This window comes from Anabrus simplex, chromosome X, assembly GCF_040414725.1.
Source record: "Anabrus simplex isolate iqAnaSimp1 chromosome X, ASM4041472v1, whole genome shotgun sequence".
NCBI classification, from domain to species: Eukaryota; Metazoa; Arthropoda; class Insecta; order Orthoptera; family Tettigoniidae; genus Anabrus; species Anabrus simplex.
The window spans coordinates 179,852,391-179,874,665 of record NC_090279.1 but is presented as its reverse complement, the minus strand read 5'-3'; the positions used below and the strand labels follow the sequence as shown (position 1 = coordinate 179,874,665).

General features: G+C 40.2%; 1 protein-coding gene across 1 annotated transcript in view; it reads left to right on the top strand.

Annotated features, from left to right (window-relative positions):
• Window positions 1–22,275, top strand: part of Lim1 (LIM homeobox 1) — a 401,359-nt gene that overhangs the window by 358,954 nt on the left and 20,130 nt on the right. Inside the window, exon 5 of the mRNA XM_067158717.2 lies at window positions 7,433–7,650. Within this exon, the coding sequence (XP_067014818.2) occupies window positions 7,433–7,650 (218 nt within the window). The remainder of the gene's footprint in view (window positions 1–7,432; window positions 7,651–22,275) is intronic.

Here is a 22,275-nt window from a genome sequence, read left to right as displayed (position 1 = left end):
TCATAGTTTCCAACGTCATGGAACGAGTCACAATTATAAATCATTCTGTACGGTTCGCTGCTCATCATTTAATGATGGTGACTCGTAGACTTTTAATGCAATATAAATGTGTGGAATTCTTAGTGTTGGAGAACATTATTGAACTGAATTGTAGAAGAATTACGTTTGCGGTTATGAATCTGGTTTTTAATAAGTAAAGCCCGAATTTTTATGCAGTAACAAATTAGATTGCAAACTAATTTGGTTAGCTGGAAGTGTCGGTCACCCGCTCTTCAATAATGTAGCAAGAGTAACATAAATTATAGGGGTTGTGAAGGGCCGTACCCCTAATGTTTATGCAAACTCCATAGCACAGTCGTTGTGAAGGTAGACTATAATTGCTACTCGCATCAGCAAGTTTGCATTCTAACCTATTAATGCATAAAAATCCGGGCTCTATTAATAAGCTTTCGCTCCTGACCTTGTAAGGTCACGGTACACATTTGTTCGGGTCTAACTGGTGCCTTCAAATGAAGAATAAACTTGGCAATTGGAGCACTATAACTTTTACAATTTTCTTGATGTCGCTCCGACACAGATAGGTGTTATGGCGCTAATGAGATAGAAAAGGGCTATGAGTGGGAAGGAAGTAGACATGGCCTGAATTAATCCTTAAATGCACAGCATTGCATATGTCTAAAGGAAAATTTACTTGTTTGTTATACCTGCTGTACGATTTTACAACTGTGAATTTACTTCCACCTTGCAGAGAAACTCGCTCTAGGTCACTATTGTATTACAAATTAACGTTTTTTTTTAAATGATTTTTCTTGCTGACCATCTCGAGTAAAGTATAAACTTTAGACAGTTAAGGTAAATGTTTGTTACCTCAGAGTATTCGTGCGCAAGGACACCCAAAGATAGTGTTGCGGTAGCTACAGTAATAGCACATCTTTGCATATACCGGTACAAACATTCAAAACTCTTGACATTTTTAATGATGGAAATAAATTTTTAATTATTTATTCTGTAAAATAATTTTCTTTAAATATTTGTCTGATAATAGCGCATTACCTTTGAAATGAAAAACCGTCATGTTTAAAATGAATAATACATTACGCATTTAACGTTAAAGTACAACCTGATGTGAAAATTTGAAACCACGGATAATCATGTTCAGGGCTGCCAACAGTGGTATTCGAAGCCACCACCTCCCGAATTCAAACTGCTAACTACGGGACACAAACCCCACGGCCACTTGCTACACAATAAGCAGATGATTTTTTTTTTTTTTTTGCTATTTGTTTTGCGTTGCACCGACACAGATAGGTCTTGTGGAGACGATGGGACAGGAAAGGCCTAGGAATGGGAAGGAAGTGGCCATGGCCTTAATTAAGGTACAGCCCCAGCATTTGCCTGGTGTGAAATTGGGAACCACGGAAAACCACCTTCAGGGCTGCCGACAGTGGGATTCGAGCCCACTATCTCCCGGATGCGAGCTCACACCTGCGCGCTCCTAAACGCACGGCCAACTCGCCCGGTCAAAAACAAATGTACATTAAATGTGTTCTATCTCGAAGGGTAGGATAATATTTGAAAATTATAAAGGAACGTATTCTTCTTATATGCATCTAAACCCCTGAAGATCATGCAAATCATTCTGCACAACTGCAGTGCAGATTGGAAGATCTAATTATACTGTACCGTATTTAAGGTATCGAAACCCCTGAAATTTATGTAAATCATTCTACACAACTGCAGTGCAGATTTCAAGATCTAATCATATTTATACTATGTGTTCTATCTCGAAACCATTCGGCAGAGGGCATATGTCCATTTGAAGTTTCATGCCGCAAATGATCGTTCGTGTCATATCCCTGAATACTGACCATTCCTCCTGGGACCACCTGTACATATTTTTAACTTTTTTCTTATTTATTTTCCATATTTCGATTGTTCTTCATCGTTTCCCTGAAGGCTGTTCGCATACCCCACTAAAATGCTCAGAGTTTGAGAAGCAATGCTCTAAAAGGAGTTCGTCAGGAGTTAACACATCATACCAGAGATTCAACAGTGAAATATGATCAATCTCGCAGTAATTTTCTATTATCCTTATTTTATATGCAGCGTGAAATGTTGTGTTTTCTTTTGTTTTTTCTAATGTCATTCCTTCTATCACCCTCTTTCCTTTTCCTTTTTTTTTTTACCACAGGATGCACTGGAATGGTTATGCAAATGTTCATTGGTTTATGACTGTGCCCTACACTGGCATCGCTCGAGGACCTGTTTAGAGCGTCTGTGTATTTTCTATGCATGTTAATGCAGCTGCGCGATAAATCCCGCTCGGCAGCCATATTGCTGACGTCACGAGAGGTACATGGCACCTGGAACGGCCTCTGGTCGAATAAATTACAATACGATGGCATGTGTCTTAGGACAACAAATCTTCTCCACTGCGTTCTGTGGAAAGAGACTCGGTGCGTGTGAAATGTCGGCAATGTGCTTTACGGGCCATAGCGTTTAAAATTCAATCTTCCGATATTTAATAATAATAATAATAATAATAATAATAATAATAATAATAATAATAATAATAATAATAATAATCGTTTTACTTTTCCCGTTTAAAATATGTTTTCACAAATTTTTTGTCCTTGTTGTTTGAGTTATCAGTCCATACACTGGTTTGATGCAGCTGTCTATGCCACGCAAACTTCTGCTAAACTTTTCATTTCTTCATACGTTCTAATCTGTCTGTCATATTCATAGATCGGTCTACACCTGTCGTTCTTACCACATACACTTCCCTCAAAAACCGACTGAACGTGTCTTGGGTCCCTTAAGGACTCATGGTAGGTTTGGGAACAGAATTGAGCACAAGAATACATGTTTATATGATGCCACTTTATTTCCATCTTATTACATGTAGAACACTCAAATTTTGCACATGCATTTAATATTACTTGATCCAAAACAAAAAAAATATAGCATGATATATGCACTCACTTCGAGAGTGTAAAAAAATTCGTTTGCAAAATATTACTTTTAATGTATTTTTCTCTAAAGGTGCACTTTTCGCAGAATGTGACCCAGAGAGAGAGAGAGAGAGAGAGAGCAACTAAACGTCGCTCATATTATTTATAGACATAAATTTACCTACTAAGTAAGATATTATATTAATTTTCCTAACAACTTGATCATAAAAATATTAAGCTTGAACCACCATATTTTGATATTTTTAAAAGTATTGAATATGTTTTTGTGATCAAAATTTTACTTATTTTCAAGATGTCTTTCATCTGTTATATAGCTATTATCCCTATGAATACCGTCAACAAATATTACTTCAATTCGTTCAATGGTTTCAGAGATAAGGGTACCTTTAGAGAAAAATACATTAAAAATAACATTTTTCCCTGTCATTACACCTCTTTCTCTCGTCAAATGTAGCCAAATTGATCTCCTCTCACCAAATTTATTCAGTATCTCTTCATTCATGTTTCGATATATCCATCTCACCTTCACCATCTTTCTGCAACACTACATTTCAAAATCTTCTATTCTCTTTATTTCTGTGCCTGAGAATATAATAACGTTTTCATTGAGTTGATTCCGTGACTAACGAATAAATTTGTAACACTCGATATACGCGTTTTATTTTGCGAAACACGATACGTAGCTGATGTCGCACCTAAAACAAGTAGCTGTGTCGTACAAACACACACACGCCATACGAGACTTTTCTCTGTTTATTATTATTATTATTATTATTATTATTTTACAAATTGCTTTACGTCGCACCGACACAGCTAAGTCTTATGGCGACGATGAGATAGGAAAGGACTAGGAGTCGGAAGGAATGGACGGTGGCCTTATTTAAGATATAGCCCCAGCATTTACATGGAGTGAAAATGCGAAACCTGGGAATACCATCTTCAGTGCTGCCGACAGTGAGGTTCGAACCCACTGTCTTTCGAATGCAAGCTGATAGCTACGTGACTCAAGCTGCCCGGTCACTTGCGCGTTTTTCTCTAGTTTTTTAACGTCGTACTAACACTTATACGGTCTTGATAGCGATGAGATACGAAGGAAACTAGCAATTGACCGTGGCCTTGCTTGAGGTACAGCCGCAGCATTTGCCTGGTGTGAGACTGGAAAACAATGATCTTCACGGCTGCTGACAATGGGGTTTGAACCCACTATCTCCAGAATACAGGCTGACAGCTTCGTGACCAAACCGCTTAGCCAAATCACTCAGTCCTGACATATGAAAGTAACTTTTTGCTTATTTATTTATTTAGGAACGTATAAGGAACGTATTCTTCTTATATCTCTTTAAATGCATATAAACCCCTGAAAGTTATGCAAATCATTCTGCACAACTGCAGTGCAGATTGCAGGATCTAATTATACTGTATTTAATGTATCGAAATCCCTGAAAGTTATGCAAATCATTCTACACAACTGCAGTGCAGATTCCAGGATCTAATCATATTTATAATATTGCAATGAAATTAGTACACCAACTACACTGACTGACAGAGAAAATGCAACACCAAGAAGGAGTGGTTCGAAAGGGATGAAAGTTGGGAAAAAAAACAGAGACGGCACGGACGAATAATGGATGTTTATTTCAAACCGATATGCAGGTTACACAATGCGCACGGCATCGACTCAGTAGGATGTAGGACCACCGCGAGCGGCGATGCACGCAGAAACACGTCGAGGTACAGAGTCAATAAGAGTACGGATGGTATCCTGAGGGATGGTTCTCCATTCTCTGTCAACCATTTGCTACAGTTGGTCGTCCGTACGAGGCTGGGGCAGAGTTTGCAAACGGCGTCCAATGAGATCCCACACGTGTTCAATTGGTGAGAGATCCGGAGAGTAAGCTGGCCACGGAAGCATCTGTACACCTCGTAGAGCCTGTTGGGAGATGCGAGCAGTGTGTGGGCGGGCATTATACTGCTGAAACAGAGCATTGGGCAGCCCTTGAAGGTACGGGAGTGCCACCGGCCGCAGCACATGCTGCACGTAGCGGTGGGCATTTAACGTGCCTTGAATACGCACTAGAGGTGACGTGGAATCATACGCAATAGCGCCCCAAACCATGATGCCACGTTGTCTAGCGGTAGGGCGCTCCACAGTTACTGCCGGATTTGACCTTTCTCCACGCCGACGCCACACTCGTCTGCGGTGACTATCACTGACAGAACAGAAGCGTGACTCATCGGAGAACACGACGTTCCGCCATTCCCTCATCCAAGTCGCTCTAGCCCGGCACCATGCCAGGCGTGCACGTCTATGCTGTGGAGTCAATGGTAGTCTTCTGAGCGGACGCCGGGAGTGCAGGCCTCCTTCAACCAATCGACGGGAAATTGTTCTGGTCGATATTGGAACCTCTAGTGCCAGGGTGTCTTGCACATGCTGAAGAATGGCGGTTGACGTGGCGTACGGGGCTGCCACCGCTTGGCGGCGGATGCGCCGATCCTCGCGTGCTGACGTCACTCGGGCTGCGCCTGGACCCCTCGCACGTGCCACATGTCCCTGCGCCAACCATCTTCGCCACAGGCGCTGCACCGTGGACACATCCCTATGGGCATCGGCTGCGATTTGACGAAGCGACCAACCTGCCCTTCTCAGCCCGATCACCATACCCCTCGTAAAGTCGTCTGTCTGCTGGAAATGCCTCCGTTGACGGCGGCCTGGCATTCTTAGCTATACACGTGTCCTGTGGCACACGACAACACGTTCTACAATGACTGTCGGCTGAGAAATCACGGTACGAAGTGGGCCATTCGCCAACGCCGTGTCCCATTTATCGTTCGCTACGTGCGCAGCACAGCGGCGCATTTCACATCATGAGCATACCTCAGTGACGTCAGTCTACCCTGCAATTGGCATAAAGTTCTGACCACTCCTTCTTGGTGTTGCATTTGCTCTGTCAGTCAGTGTATGTTTGAGTAGAATCTCACACGGGCTGTTTTATATCCTTCATTGTACGTTAGATCCCTCAGTGGATAAATGGTAGAGTATTGTCCTCTAGATTCCAAATTCACGAGTTCAAAGTCAACTGAGAAAATAGGATTTTGGAAGGCAGAAAGTCCATTCGATGTCGGTGTGTAAAATAATTCTGGTGACACATTCGATGTTTTTCCGACAAATCAATTAAATACTCAGCGAAAGGTTGTTTGTCATCTTATAGAGTAAAACAGAACGTCGAAATTTACACGTAGATAGCCTAAAAAGCGTCAAAAACTACTTCCACCACAATAGCTCATGAAAGATACACCTTTTCCTCTTCTTTTTCTTCTGCATGTGTTTTTCCTGAAACCAATTTAAGACTATGCAAAATATTTTGAAGCGTTTATTAGCCTTCCTTTGTGCACAGAGTCTTACTTCGTGCCGACCCTTTAAACAACTTTTGGATTGTTTTCTTTTGTGATTCATACCCATTTAACGTCGCTTCCGTTTATTTCAACCGATCCACTTAACAGTACCTATTTTACTTTTGTTTCTATACATTTCGAACTAGGTATTTGGTTTGTGAGATTGTCAGGGTTCATTACTTTTACGTGATTAATTTTATTGTGCGTTTTCTAATACCAATATGAATGTGTGTTTGAGTGTGGGTGTGGGGGTGTGTGTGTGTGTGTGTGTGTGTGTGTGTTTGTTGCTTGATTTTCTGTTTGTTTCTCAGTCTGTATTGTTCACCTGTGAGTTTTTTGGCCTGGGATTTGCTTTATGATTTTTTATTGTTAATATTATTAAAATCCGGATTTTTATGCAGTAACAGGTTAGATTGCAAACTAATTTGTTTAGTAGGAAGTGTCGGCCACCCGCTCTTCCACAATGTAGCAACAGTAACATAAATTATAGGAGTTCTGATGAGACGTACCCCTAAGGTTTGTGCAAACCCTCCAGCATAATCGTTGTGAAGGTAGACTATACTTGCTACTCGTTTCAGTAAGTTTGCATTCTAACCTATTAAAGCATAAACATCCGGACTCTAAACATTATTATTATTCTATCTTCGTTATGCCCAACTAACGAGCGAGATTGAACTTATTTAGCTGATGTAATTGCCTTTTTCTTCTCTCAATTCTTTTCATCTTCTATCTGTGGCTCTTTTTTGCGATCTTCTTACCACGTTCTTTGGTGATAGTGCTTGGATTATGCGTAAAGCGGTGATTGTCGACTAATTTTCTGAACTTAGATCTGTCAAACACAATGTCATCAGTGATGCCTATTTCCTGAAGATCTTTTCCAACTTCTAGCAGCCAATTTTTCTTCTTTACTTTCATTGATAGAGCAAAGTTCAGAATTCTTTTGATTAATCTCTGATTACTCATTCTGAAAATATGTTCGTAAAATTTCAAACGTCTTTTCCTAAACGTGTCTGAAATTTTCTCTGAGTATTATAATTATATGGTGTATGTTTCTTGTGGTGCAGGTTCGTTGGACGGCGACCCGGAAACCAGAGATTCTCAGACGGAGAATAAATCCCCGGATGACGGCAATGCCGGATCGAAAAGACGGGGTCCACGGACTACGATAAAAGCCAAACAACTGGAAATTCTCAAGAACGCCTTTTCGCAGACTCCGAAGCCAACGAGACACATCCGAGAACAGCTAGCGAAGGAGACGGGGCTGCCTATGAGAGTCATACAGGTGAGTTCGTTTGTCAGAATATGTACATTTTCTACGACGATGAGTAGACGCGTTTATTATGCAGCACTTCTGTTGTTTTGTAATCCTAAAGCAAAAGATCAGATTTTTGATAAATTATAGATTTTACAAGACTTTTCAATACTTCACAACCTTACTTGTCAAATAGCTAACAATACTTGACATTGCTTGAGAAGTCTTCAAAAGTCTTGAAGAAAGTGAATTAGAACATGTACTAATCGATCAAAGAATTGCCAAGTCTTTGGCAGAATTGACCAATGGAATTCGTGTATTAGTGATGCGCGCTATGCCCTTGGCACGCTGGGATTACTGGGACGGGAATCAGAACAATAAAACTGGCTTCGTCTTCATGACCGAGGGATGTTGAGTGTGTATTAATTGCTAAGTATGAGGCTCATCGCTGCCTATATTCAGTGCATAATAATAATGGCTGCTTACGAGATGGCAAGAGAAATATCTCAAGAAAGTGGACAGCTTTTATGTTTATTACCGTAGGGTAGCCTATAGGTAAACACTGACAGCAATGATCGATTTATGACGATCTTCGCATATTCTTCTTCTTCTTCTTCTTTCCGATGAGGCCTGCTAAGAACAACGTGCCAATTTCAATTCAATTCTTCATACCTTGTTGTTTTTTCTCTTCCATTCCTTCCAATATTCTTTCGTTCTTTCAATATGCTCTTTCTTTCTGTCCTCGGACCACTTCACACCAGGTTTCTTGTTCAATCTTCTTTGGAATTCTTCCACACTTACTGCCCTCTTTCTAAAAATATCTCTGTCCATACGTTCTTCTTCTCCATTATAAATTCTTTCTAAATCTTTCTTCACTTCTTGAACCCAGCTAGTTGTTGCCTTTTTGCTCCCAAAGGTAGCCTACTTGAAAATCCTTTTTGTTAATCTGGAATCATCCATTCTGTAAATATGGCCAAAAAATTGCAATCTCCTTTTTCTTACGGTTTCTGATATGTTTTCTATGTTCCTATATATTTCATCATTAGAACTTTTTTCCGTACTTCCGTAGTTTTCACGGGGCCTATAATTTTTCTATGATTCTCCTTTCTAGTACCTCAAGTTTATCTAATCTATAGTTTAGTACCAGGCATTCACTAGCATATAGGCATTCCGGTTTCACCACTGTAGTATAAGGCCTTATTTTAAGATTTTTAGATACACACTTTTCGTTATAAAAATTCTTTGTGATATGCTCTTTCCATCTTGTATACCCTTTTTTCTACTGCAAATTTGTCTAAACCTTTTTCTTGAATTATTTCTCCTATATATTTGAATTCCGTTACTCTTTCCACTCGACCAATATCTGTTGCCAAACATTTGGGAGCGTTCTTCATGTTTGTAATAAATTTTGTTTTTTTCTACGGAGATTCTCAAACCTGTTTGTTCGCTATTTCTTCCAAGAGATTTATTTGTGTTGTTTCACTTGTTAGGTTTTCTGACAATATAGCAAAATCGTCTGCAAAAGCTAGGCAATTTATTTCAATGCCTTTGGTTTTTTCTCTCCAAAGTTATCGGCAATATGTTATGTTCTTTAAGCTTTACATTCCAAATTCTTACAATTTTCTCTAGAACACAGTTGAATAGAAGAGGTGACAGTCACCTTGCCGTACGTCTGTATTTATATCATTTTTCACCTTCGAAATTGTGTCAGAAAGTGTTTCACGTATTAGGTTTGCCAATTTATATTTCGCATATTATTATTATTATTATTATTATTATTATGTTCCCATGTAATAAGATATGGATGTCCGTTGCATTCCTATTGTGGGACCCCTTCTACCTCTCTGTTCGCAAGCTTCATGTATGTACGAACTGGATATTTGCTGACAACCAGCACATATGATATATCAATATGACAATATGGGGAATCTGTTGGGTTCCTATTTGAACATTTAAAAATTGCGCTCATTGCTTCTAAAATTGGGACATGAGGTGGATTACTTTTCAGATGTGGCTCATGCATGTATATGACAGCTAAATATAAAGGTCAGCACAATACCTAATTGTTTTGTTTCTCGAAACAACAATCAACATTCTCACTAAATATATTTTCGAGAAATTCCACCTTTTCAATACGGTACTATAAAATATGTTTTTCTTCTTCTTCTCTTGTTTATCTGTTTACCCTCCAGGATCGATTTTTCCCTCGGACTCAGGGAGGGATCCCACCTCTACCGCCTCAAGGGCAGTGTTCTGGAGCTTCAGACTCTGGGTCGGGGGATACAACTGGAAGGATGACCAGTACCTCGCCCAGGCTGCCTCACCTGCTATGCTGGACAGGGGCCTTGGTGAGGGATGGGAAGATTCGAAGGGATAGACAAGGAAGGATGCGGCCGTGGCCTTAAGTTAGGTACCATCCCTGCATTTGCCTGGAGGAGAAGTGGGGAAACCACGGAAAACCACTTCCAGGATGGCTGAGGTGGGAATCGAACCCACCTCTACTCAGTTGACCTCCCGAGGTTGAGTGGACCCCGTTACAGCCCTCGTTACCACTTTTCAAATTTCGTGGCAGAGCCGGCAATCGAATCCGGGCCTCCGGGGGTGGCAGCTAATCACACTGACCACAACACCACAGAGGCGGACTAAAATACAAAGTATTTACGTATTAAAATATAGTGGAACATGTTTCGTCCCTTCCTCTGGGACATCTTCAGCCACCTATTGAATAAGTATCATTCTAAACCAGGTTCGGCTCTATGGCTAAATGCTTAGCGCCCTGGCCTTTGGTTCAGAGGGTCCCCGGTTGGATTTACGGTTCGGTCGGATATTTTAATTCTGATGGCTTGGGGGCTGGGTGTGTGTGTGCCGTGTTCAGCATAAAAAATCATCATAGGTAGGGCGCCATCCTCACAGACGTGCAGGTCGCCCATAGGGAGTCAACTCGAAAGACCTGCACCCTGCCTCTTTGGAGGCCACACACCATCATTATTGTTCCAAAACCAAAAAATATATTAAATTAAAATCATATGGCAGAGTGTGATGCTCTGTCTAATTACAACTATTTTCCAATATTCGTGGAGTATCTTCCATTAACATTCTTTGCCTGCTCACCATTATCAAGACCTCGTTCCAAAGACTTTCAGGGTCCCTCATATAAACTAAGACCGTCGAAGTGGCGCTTTTACTCTCCGAGACCTGTGCTGCAGTATGGGAAGCGCGCGCATAGTTCTTGACCTTGCATCAGCCTGCACGTGTTCGACCTGGCAAGCATGAGTCGCCAGTCTGAATCTCAGCTGTTAACATGGTGAGACTGTTAACATTGCAACACCGTATTTAAAAGTTCTGGTTTTACCTTAATGGTCGTGTGAACAGTCAGAAGTCTCGCTATTGGTGTGCAGAAAATCCTAATGGTGTTTATAAAGTCCGTCATTATGATAGGAAGATTTGTGTTTGGTGTGCTGTTAGTACAAGACGAATAATTGGGCCATTTTTTTTCGAGACGACAGTAAATGCAGAGAGGTACCAAGATGACATTTTGACGCCGACCTTCCATCACTAAACAGTAGAAAATAAATCGCGTGGGTGGTTTAAACTATATTCAGCCCCTGCATATATAGCATAAGATTCTCTTCTTACAACCTCGGAAATGTTTGCAGGCAAAGTGTTCAGTGCTGGTCTATTCCTCCCCCCCCCCCTCGTTCTCCAGATCTAACAGTGTGAGATTTATACTTGTGGGGTAAACTGAATAAAATATATATCGAACAAATCCTCACCCGTTGGGCGAACTGAAAGGAAAATTTACGAATGAAATCAGAAATATTACATTGGCATAACTCACTCGTGTTAGCCAGAATATGGTTACCAGATATAATGCCTGTATAACCCAGGAAGTACGAGACACTTCCAGCATCTTTTATAAGGTAAGATTTCATATAAGATTGTATTCACGCATAAAGCAGGGCGGCCGCGCACGATATGAGTTCGGCTGAGGCAGCTGCCCTAACGCAGAGTAGAAACACCGTGAGTTCGGTCTTAATTTATATGAAAGACCTCGTATATTGTAAAATAGTTGTAATTACACTTAGCATCACATTGTGTCACATGATTTTAATTTAATATATATTTTTGTGTTTTGGAATGATACTTATTCAATAAGTGGCTGAAGATGTCCCAGGGGAAGGAACGAAATATATTCAATTATATTTCAAATATTTTAATAGGTAAATACGTATTTTTTAGTATTGAAAAGATGGAATTTCTCTCAAATATACTTGGCACTGTTAATAGAGACCTTTAACCATGCAATTCTCTCTAATCTTGCCGATGACCTAGCTGTTAGGCCCCTTTAAACAACAAGCAACAACAACAAAGTAAAATCGTATCCTCGTCCTGATAATAATAATAATAATGTTATTTGTTTTACGTTCCACTAACTACTCTTTTACGGTTTTCGGAGACTCCGAGGTGCCGGAATTTTGTCCCGCAGAAGTTCTTTTACGTGCCAGTAAAGCTACCGACACGAGGCTGACGTATTTGAGCACCTTCAAATACCACCGGACTGAGCGAAGATCGAACCTGCCAAGTTGGGGTCAGAAGGCCAGCGCCCTAACCGTCTGAGCCACTCAGCCCGGCTCCTCGTCCTGAAGTGGCGCAACTCTTTTCAGGCATACCACAACCACCCAGCGCTGCTGACAATCTTTGTTTCTGTAAAACCGAGAATAAAATTCGGGCTTCCATGGACGGTAGCTAATAACGCTAACAGAAACTTAGGTGTACAAGTTTGTTGACCACGATATGTACATGAAGCCCCCCGTTCGTGAATGAACGAACTTCATGGCGCTAGATGATGAAATGTGAGGTATTTCCTAGTAATTATGTGGTAAAAATTTAGACTTTTTTTGACTTGAAAGCACAGAATGTGAGTGGGAAGAACAAAAAAAAAAAAAAAAAAAAAAAAAAGAAAAGAAGGTAGCAAGTATTAAACATCTGCTGCTAAGATGATGGCGGAGTGTGAAGTGAGGAAAATGTTAATAGAGCAGAGGGAAGTGCGGTGCGATGTCTCCATGCGGGGTGATTGAATGCGGACGTCTGTATCGCTGACGGCTCGCGAATGAGCTGGGAGTGGACCTCGGAGAGGAGCAGGAGGTGGGGAGGAGAGATGACAGATGAGATGAGTACAGCGAGACGAGAGGAATGCTGCCGCTTCTTCTTGCTTGCGTGGAGCGCAGAATTACATTCTCCCTACACACATGCACACTGCCGCCTTGGGTGAAGATCCATACAGGTTTTATCTCTTAAAACTATACGGACTTTTCGATATACTAAAATATCGATATATCATTATCGATATGCTGACATTATCAAAACAAAATAACGATAGTTCGAAATATCAAATTATTTATTTCCAAAATAAGAGGATTTGAAATTACGATATGTTGAATTAGGTCACGGCAGTTTAAAGGAAAACAAGGCATTTTTGCCAAGTTCGCCAAATTATAGCCCAAAAATAATGAAATCTGGGGCGCAAGGAGCATTTTCAAATAAATATTATTTGTTAATAATTTCGAAATAAATTGTAGAAATTTCAGTCATGACTCCCATTAATTCTTTGTAATTCGCGGAAACAAAATGACCAATGCCTTAACCAGAGTCACATGATTCGTTAATGATCTCAAATTCGCAAATAAATAGGTAGCCAACAATATAAAAGCAAATATCTGTGTGATTAATTCTTCTGGCTCGGGGACTGGGTGTTTGTGTTTGTGACAACACTATCCTCTTCATACTCAGAAAAAACACTACACTACCAACCATAACAGAAACACGGAGTTGTGATTACATCCCTCCATATAGGTTTGGCGTCAGGAAGGACATCCGGCCGGAAAACGGGGCCAAATCTTCATGTGCGACGCAGTTCGCACCCATGACCCCACAGATGTGGGAAAAGCGGTAGAAAAAAAGATGAAGAAGTTGCAGATCGTATTTAGTTCAACTGTATTTTAACCTCGACACTGAAAGCGATTCCCCGCTCGCCTTGTGGGTTGGGGGTGCTAGAATACATCCGCTGCCTAGCGACTAAAAGTTGTCCTAGGAGGGTTTCATCTTGAGAGCATGGGTTCTCAACCACAGGTCCCCTAGCTAATTCTTCCATTACTTGTTTCATCCCTCCAATCCCACCTCACTTGGTCAACTACTCTTCTTTTTACGACCCCAATGGTATTTGGTTTTCGAATCCTAGGGGGTCTTTCATTTTCACGCCCTTCGTGACCCTTGTTTTTCTTTTGCCCACACCTTCATACTTCGAAGTGTCGGATCTCTTCCATTTTCCTTCAGATAAATAATAATAATAATAATAATAATAATAATAATAATAATAATAATAATAATAATAATAATAATAATAATATGTCCGCTTCAGTGATTAGCTGCCACCCCCTGACGCCAGGTTCGATTCCCGGCTCTGCCACGAAATTTGAAACGTGTGACGAGGGCTGGAACGCCGTTTACTCAGCCTCGGGAGGTGAACTCAGTAGAGGGGCGTTCGATTCCCACCTCAGCCATCCTCGAAGTGGTTTTCCGTGGTTTCCCACTTCTCCTCCGGAGAAATGCCGGGATGGTACCTAACTTAAAGCCACGGCCGCTTCCTTCCCTCTTTGTTGTCTATCCCTTCCGATCTTCCCATCCCCCACAAAGCCCCAGTTCAGCATTGCAGGTGAGGCCGTCTGGGCGAGGTACTGGTCGCCCTCCACAGTTGTATCCCCCAACGCAATGTCTCAAGCTCCAGGACACTGCCCTTGAGGGGCCAAAGCTGGGATCACTCGCCGAGTCCGAGGGGAATGAACAATCCTGGAGGGTAAACAGGTTAAGAAAGACGGAAATAATTCCAGATACATCCCAGTCCAAAAATATACCCCTTTAAATATAAAGTAAGAGTATCGTTGCTAACCGCAGTTAGTTTGATGAGATTTCGTGTAGCTTCTCATATGCTTTTTTAATGCTGCGATATCAAGTTGTCTCTCAGCGTGTTTTTCCTAGTGTAAATGGCGCTTGATTCATTTTTTTGGTGCAACGAAATGACCGGAGCAAACCGCGTTAGGTTATGTTCACGGACATATTTTGTTACGCTGGGTACAATGGAAGTTCGTTGCTTTCTTATGTTCTTTATTCTGCAGATTAGGGGCGCCATTCGCCTAGGTCACTGGACAGAGTGAGCTCAGTTCCTCAATGTAGCGGAGCTCTAGACATTAAAAGAATTGTCATTTTACAGAAGGGTTTATCTATAATAAAATCCCGGATTTTTATGCAGTAACAGGTTAGATTGCAAACTAATTTGTTTAGTAGGAAGTGTCGGTCACCCGCTCTTCCATAATGTAACAAGAATAACATAAATCATAGGGGTTCTGATGGGGGTACCCCTAATGTTTATGCAAACCCCGTAGCATAATCGTTGTGAAGGTAGACTATACTTGCTACTAGCTTCAGTAAGTTTGCATTTTAACCTATTAATGCATAAAAATCCGGGCTCTAATTATATTAATATTAATGCATATATTTAATGTAAAGACATTAATTACCTTCAGTTCTATACTTTAGGTAAATAATAATAATAATCGTATGGCCTCAGCTACCGTGTGCAGACATTTCAATTTGACGCCATCTGGCTGTCTGCTAGCAAATTTCGACGTTCCGTTTCACTCTAGGCCCACTAGATGGCAGACCGAGTAAACCGAAACTCTCTTGGAAGTCTATGGCTGAGATTTAATTAATTTTGTCGGGTAAACACCAAATGTGTCACCAGAGATCTTTTACATGCCGACATCGTACGATATGGAGTGTCGAATGGACTTTTTTCCGCCCTTCAAAAATCCGACTACCTCTGCCAGGTTTGAACCCGCTATCTTGGGATCCGGAGTCTGACACTCTACCACTGATCCACAGAGGTAATTCAATGCAAAAAAAAAAAAAATCCTAATACCTTACTGTGCGGATTAAATTGTATTATGACCGAGCTCGATAGCTGCAGTCGCTTAAGTGCGGCCAGTATCCATTATTCGGGAGATGTCTGTTCGAACTCCACTGTCGGCAGCCCTAAAGTTTTTCCGTGGTTTTATATTTTTACACCAGGCAAATGCTGGGGCTGTACGTTACTAAAGGCCACGGCCGCTTCCCTACCACTCCTAACCCTTTCCTATCCCATCGTCGCCATAACACCTATCTGTGTCGGTACGATGTAAAGCAACTTGTAAAAAAACAAACACAAAACTTGTAAGCAATAAAAGTTTTTCATCTTATGCCAAATACAATAGAACTTCGATTATCCAAGGTAAAGTGCACCCAGAACATCTCGGATAAAACGGACGGCCATACGGTTATACGCAATTCTGGAGCTGTATGTATATAATTCATTTTTCGTTTCTGCATTCTAGGAAATCATTCCTGAAATTAAGCTTCTTACTCTTGTTTCATTTTGTGTAATATAAACACTGGGTAGATTAGTGTGATTTTAATGGATATTTCAGAATACTAACAAGGAGATGTCACCATGTGGTATTCTACAAAAGTGTTCAAATTTTGCGATTAAAAAATATTTTAACTCTGCCCGAACGCTTTTGCCAATGGGCCTTTATTTTGTTCAAAATTTAACGCTTAAAATCTACACTCGAACATTTGTAGGCTTATTCCCGCAGATATTTCTCCGCGTGTAGTCACCAGCACATTGGCATTGGGAAGTGAAATTTCAGACTTCAGATTCGATTTAGATTTAGATTTTTTATTTTCTTTCTTTTAATTTTTTTATATTGTTAGATTACTTCAAATACTCTGTTATTTATTGTTGTTTTTCTGTCTACAATATCAATAAAAAATTGCAGTATTGTTTACATTATTTACAATATTTGTCATATTTTCACTGTTCCTCTGACAATGAATCGCTTGAACTTTACTAATGAATAAAACTTACGACACATTCAAGCGACAAGGCCGAATAATGGTTTAAAATATTTCAAATAGCTCTAAAAGGAAAGAGAACACAGGAAATAAATGGTTGAGAAACAGAGGAAAGAAAATAATGGATGGATCAGTAAAAGTAAAATGTGCTGGCCAAGGTAGGACTCGAGTTCGAAACCTTCAGTTCTCAGTGCCAGTGTGCTAGTTCTTCGGGAACAAGACTACAAAATATGAGGATAGATTTTAAACGTTAAATATTGAACAAAATGAGGCCCTTTGGCAAAAGCGCTCGAGCAGGGCTAAAATATTTCATATAAAGGATAAATCCTCAAAATTTGAACATTTTTCTAGAAAACCACATGGCAACCTCTCCTTGAAATCTAGACTAGTCAGTAATAAAATAAACTATCTCGGAGTATTCAGCGATTCACTGGGAAATAATATGTGCGACTGTTTTGTGAACCACTTTTTTTTTCTTTTGATGAGATGAGGCTGTGCCAGAGGAGAGAGAGAGAGAGACAGAGCTAGTTGTGAGCGATGAGCCATGAGTCGGCGGGTGACAAGCGAGACCGTCCTTAATTACTTGTCAACGCTCCAAGAAGACAGAACGTTCTAATGTGTATGTGTGTGCACAGCCTTCTCAAGAATGAGTTCAGTCAGCACCCTCCAATATAGTCTGCAGTAGCCAACGCCTGCTGCGAATAGAGGTTAGGTGCGTGAGTATGAAGACAAGTGAACTGTGTAAAAGAGGAGTGTAGTCCCTTAAATTTGGCAATTTTCCGTACGTTTTCTCAGAAACTATTTGCAATACATTCATGAATTCCTTTTTGCTGTTTAAATAGAGCCTTTCTGTACATACTGACATTTTTTTAGTATGCAAGATGCTACAAATTATTAGTTACGATTTCTTTCGCCATGATGTTAAGCTTGAGGAAGCGATTCGTGGAGTATTTTGTATGGAGCTGAGACATGGACATTGAGAAAAGAGGACGACAGAAGACTGGAAGCATTTGAGATGTGAATTTGGAAGAGAATGGAAAGTACACAATGGATAGAAAAAGTAACGAATGAAGAAGTCTTGAGAAGAATTGGGGAAGAGAGAAATATATGAAAAGTAATCAAGAAGAGAAAGCACAGTTGAATTGGTCATTGGATGAGGAGAGATTGCTTGCTTGTAGATGCTATAGAAGGAAGGATAAATGGAAAAAAGGCAAAGAGGACGGAGAAGATATCAGATGCTGGACAGTATTAGGATAAAATACATAAATGAGGAAGCAAAGAGGGTGACAAGAGACAGTATTGCGTGGAGATCTGCCATGTAAAGATCTGCCGTATGGCAGAACACTGATGATGATGATGATGATGATGATGATGATGATGATGATGAGTGCCTACCCCAGATGATTGAGAGAATGAAAGGAAAGAAAAAGAATATCTCATGGTATGTTTGAGAACCCTACCGCGCTTGCCTCCCACCAAGAACCGCTGCTAATTTCAATTAAATATTTCACGAAATTTTATAGGGAACACTGATCAACTCAAATTCGACCGCTGATTTCAATAAAAAGAATTGATTTTTCAACAGGAGACTCTGCATCCTGCCCTGCCCCTCCAAGTCAGTCATTGATTTTAATTTAAAATATTTAGACCTTTATAGGAAACCCTGCCCCTCATCTGTCTTCCACACAATTCACCACTGATTTCAATAACATTTTCAAACGATTGTATCAGGAAATCCTTTACCTTTCTGGCTTCCCTCTAAAAATACGCCCGCTAATTTTAATACAGTATTTCATTCTAACTATGCACGTCTACAATAAGAAGAGTATTTCGATTAATGAAAAATCAGCCACACAAATACAGCAGTGATGCCAATCAGCAGGCAAGTCCTACAGGTTAACATGCAACTCAAGGGCGAGAAAATCATTTTCAGTCTCTTGTAACTAGTGATGCAATGTCCAAAAAGGAGCACAATTTTATCACCAAGTTAGGTCTATTCTATGGAATAAATACAGGGAGAACCCTTTATCAGGTATATTTCGTGCCAGTAACTACATATGCCGTTGAAATCTGTACCATGAACAGTAGAGATAGTAGCAGATCAAATGAGAACAGCAAGGATATTGTTAGAAAAGAAACTGGAAGTCCAAAGACCTAGAGGCAAACCAAGGAAACGGTGGATCAGTCAAGTAAAGCAGGATCTGGAAGGAAGGCACCAAGTCGAGAAGGGAGAAATATACCTGGATAGACAAAGATGAAGAGCCGTCTTGTACCGCACCTGAGCGACTGGAGACGGTTAAAGGATGATGATGATGATCAGACAGTAATACGTCGTAAGCAGCAAACACTCTTAACCTAGTAACAACAGGAGGAGATTAGAAATGCTGGAACGAAAGATTGTCAGGAAGATGTTGGGACCGCGACGCTCAGTTTAGATGACGAGTGAACCAAGAACTATACCAAGATAGACAAAATCTCGGACATCATACGTAAAAGATGGAGCATGATCTTCGGACACTTGCTGAGAATGGACCAGGGGTGGTTAACACTGCAAGAGAAACAAAGTACGTTGGATACAAGAGGTACAAAGAAATGGGAATACAGGAACCAGAGATAAACAACAGAGTAATTTTTAAATAAAAAATTGAGGCCTGCACAGGTTTCCAGGACAGAACTAGGCCCAGAACAAAATCACCATGGACAGAAGAGCGAAGAAGGTTGCAAAGTAAGAGGATGAAAGAATATTGGACAAGGAGAAAGAGCAGAAGAAACCAAGCTGATTAGAACTAATGTGGTCCTCATATGGCCAAAACGAAGCGAAGAAGACAATATTTCATTATTTCTTTTAGGTAATTCTGCCTTCTTCTTATCGCAAACTCCACCACTGATTAAAATAATCTATTTCATGATATTTGCAGGGAATCCTGCGTATTCTTCCGCCTCCCCCCAAAATCAGTCATTGATTTAATAAAGTATTTAATAATATCTATAGGAAACACTGGACTTCCTTTCATCCAAAATCCACCACTACCAGCAATCTACAGACAGAGAGAATCACTTAACACTTTTTTTGAATGCTCATTTGTCAGGATCGGCTACTTGTGAGCGCCGCAAGAGGGATATATACTACTGACTATAGCAACAGTATTTGCAAATCGCACACTTCGTACAATTATTTAAACTCATTTTTAAAAGAAATTATCTATATTTATGAAATGAGAGTGCCATCGTCACTGCTAATGTCTATTCTCTTTCCTTTGAATGCTCATTTGTCACGATCGGTTGCTTGTGAGCGCCGCAAAAGGGATCTATACTACTGAAATAATATATAATTTGTGTAATTTATTAAATTTTCGGATCATTTTACTGGACTTTTGTTGAAGTTTTAAAACATTTGTAGTTCATCAAAATCCTGGCCTTGCTTATAACGTTATTTGTCATTGATGCCTTTCCCCTTCTTCAGTGGTTAGCTTCCTCTGCTTGTACGAGGGTTTTTTTTGTATACGGAAAGAATTAGTAAGTTGATGTTGTACTGATACTCAGAGAGACAGGCAGACAGTATATGCGTCTGTATTTAGATAGGCCTGTGTGTGTGAGGTCCATGTGTGTTCACTGCCAACCTAATGCGCCAGAACGAAACAGCTAATGAGGCGCGGAAATGATTACAGGAGCATTCTTGACTTACGACGTGATAAAGGAAGGAGACATGTAATGTTGACATAGACACGTAGTTTAACACCTGGAAATTAGTTCACACCATACGTTCCTAATCTGAAAAATAAAATTAAGAAAAACTAGTAACACTTGTGGTTTGAAATATGTGTTATATACACTGGCGATACTAACAAATAAATTAATGTGATTTTATCAGAACGTCTCGTAAAGGAAGAAACATTTTCTCCGTTACACAGAAAAACATAGAAACATATTTTCTGCTCAGAAAATGAGAGAATGAGTACAGATTCTTTGGTGCCCCCCTCTTAGTATAGCTTGTTACGACATGTAGGAGGTACAGATAATACACCCACCCACAAAGGAGTGAAAGAGTTCCGGTAAATCTAAAGAAAAAAATGTGTGTCCACAAAAGAATGGTAAGCCTCATGAATCGCGAGAAAATGAAAGATATTCTAGACTTCATAAATATAATACAATCTATTAATTATTATTACTATTAGATGCGAAAAAGACCAGAAAACTGATCACGCAAAGCTCACTTAGAAGTTGTGCATTTCCTTTTTTTCCAGGCAGCCTTCAATTTTTCTCTCATCGTGGTTCTTCGTTCTTCTGTCCATTTTGCTCCTGTCTTCTTCTTGTGGGTTTTCTCTGTCTACTTCTCACTTGCTGATTTTCACTCTGTAGCAGGCTCCGTCTGCGATGTCCGCCACTTTGATTCCTGATTGGCGGATTTCCTATGTCCACCTATTTGTTTTGATAGTAAGATTCTTGTCGGGCTGTTTTCTGGAAGGCGTTTGACGTGTCCGTAAAATCTCAGGCGTCCTTTTCTGATGTCGACCGCAAGGTCTGAGAGCTCCTAGGTTTTTTGCACGAGATTGCAGTCGGTATCCTTCGTCAGTCAGTTTTGGGCCGAGAATTTTTCTGATGATTTTACGTTCATCTTTCAGGTTGTCTTCGAGTACTGTTTTACTGTGGAGATCCAGTGTTTCACTCGCGTATAGTATTTCGCTTTGATAACGGTGTTGTAATGTCGAATTTTGGTGAAGATTGAGAGGTATTTTTTGTTGTAAATGTTTTTGCGTTCGGCCGAGGGTTCTCTTCACTTCATTTTATTATTATTATTATTATTATTATTATTATTATTATTATTATTATTATTATTATTATTATTTCCGGCTCCATGGCTAAATGGTTAGCGTACTGGCCTTTGGTCACAGGGGTCTCGGGATCGATTCCCAGTAGGGGAGGGAATTTTAACCGGGTTAATTTCGCTGGCACGTGGGCTGGGTGTATGTGTCGTCTTCATCATCATTATTTCATCCTCATCACGACGCGTAGGGCACCTACGGGCGTCGAATGAAAAGACCTGCACATGGCGAGCCGAACATGTCCTCGGACACTTCCCGGCACTAAAAGCCGTACGCCATTTCATTTCATTTCATTATTATTATTATTATTATTATTATTATTATTATTATTATTATTATTATTAGCCATTCCGTTAGTGTAGACGTAGCGTGCCTATCTCTTATTCTAACGAGCTGGGTTCGTTTTCCGACCCGTTCTTGGATTTTAATTCTGGACTGAGGAGTAGGACGGAGTTCACTTGATCCGAGATTTTCTCAAGCTCTTAATGATGCCATTTCCAGATAAAACAGCAGCCAAAAATATATCTATGTTGATATAAAGATGATCTGTTGATGATCAAAAAGAGGAAAGAGATGGTGGTTAAAGCTGTCACATCTGAATTTAATGACTGCGATGATGATGATGATGATTATGATGATGATGGTGATGATTATGATGATTGTTGCCTTGACAGCTTATCGATCCTGGCTGTATGAAGAACATAATTAGGCCTATATTTCTACAATCATTTACCGGTCAGAAATGTAAGACCACCATGTAAAATGACAGAATCAGTGTTGATTGGACAAAATGGTGGTCTTTTATAATAATATCAAGGATAGTTAGACCTATAAAAAACAATGATAAGAATGTGTGCCTTGGGTTTTTCCTTTAATTAAGGCCACG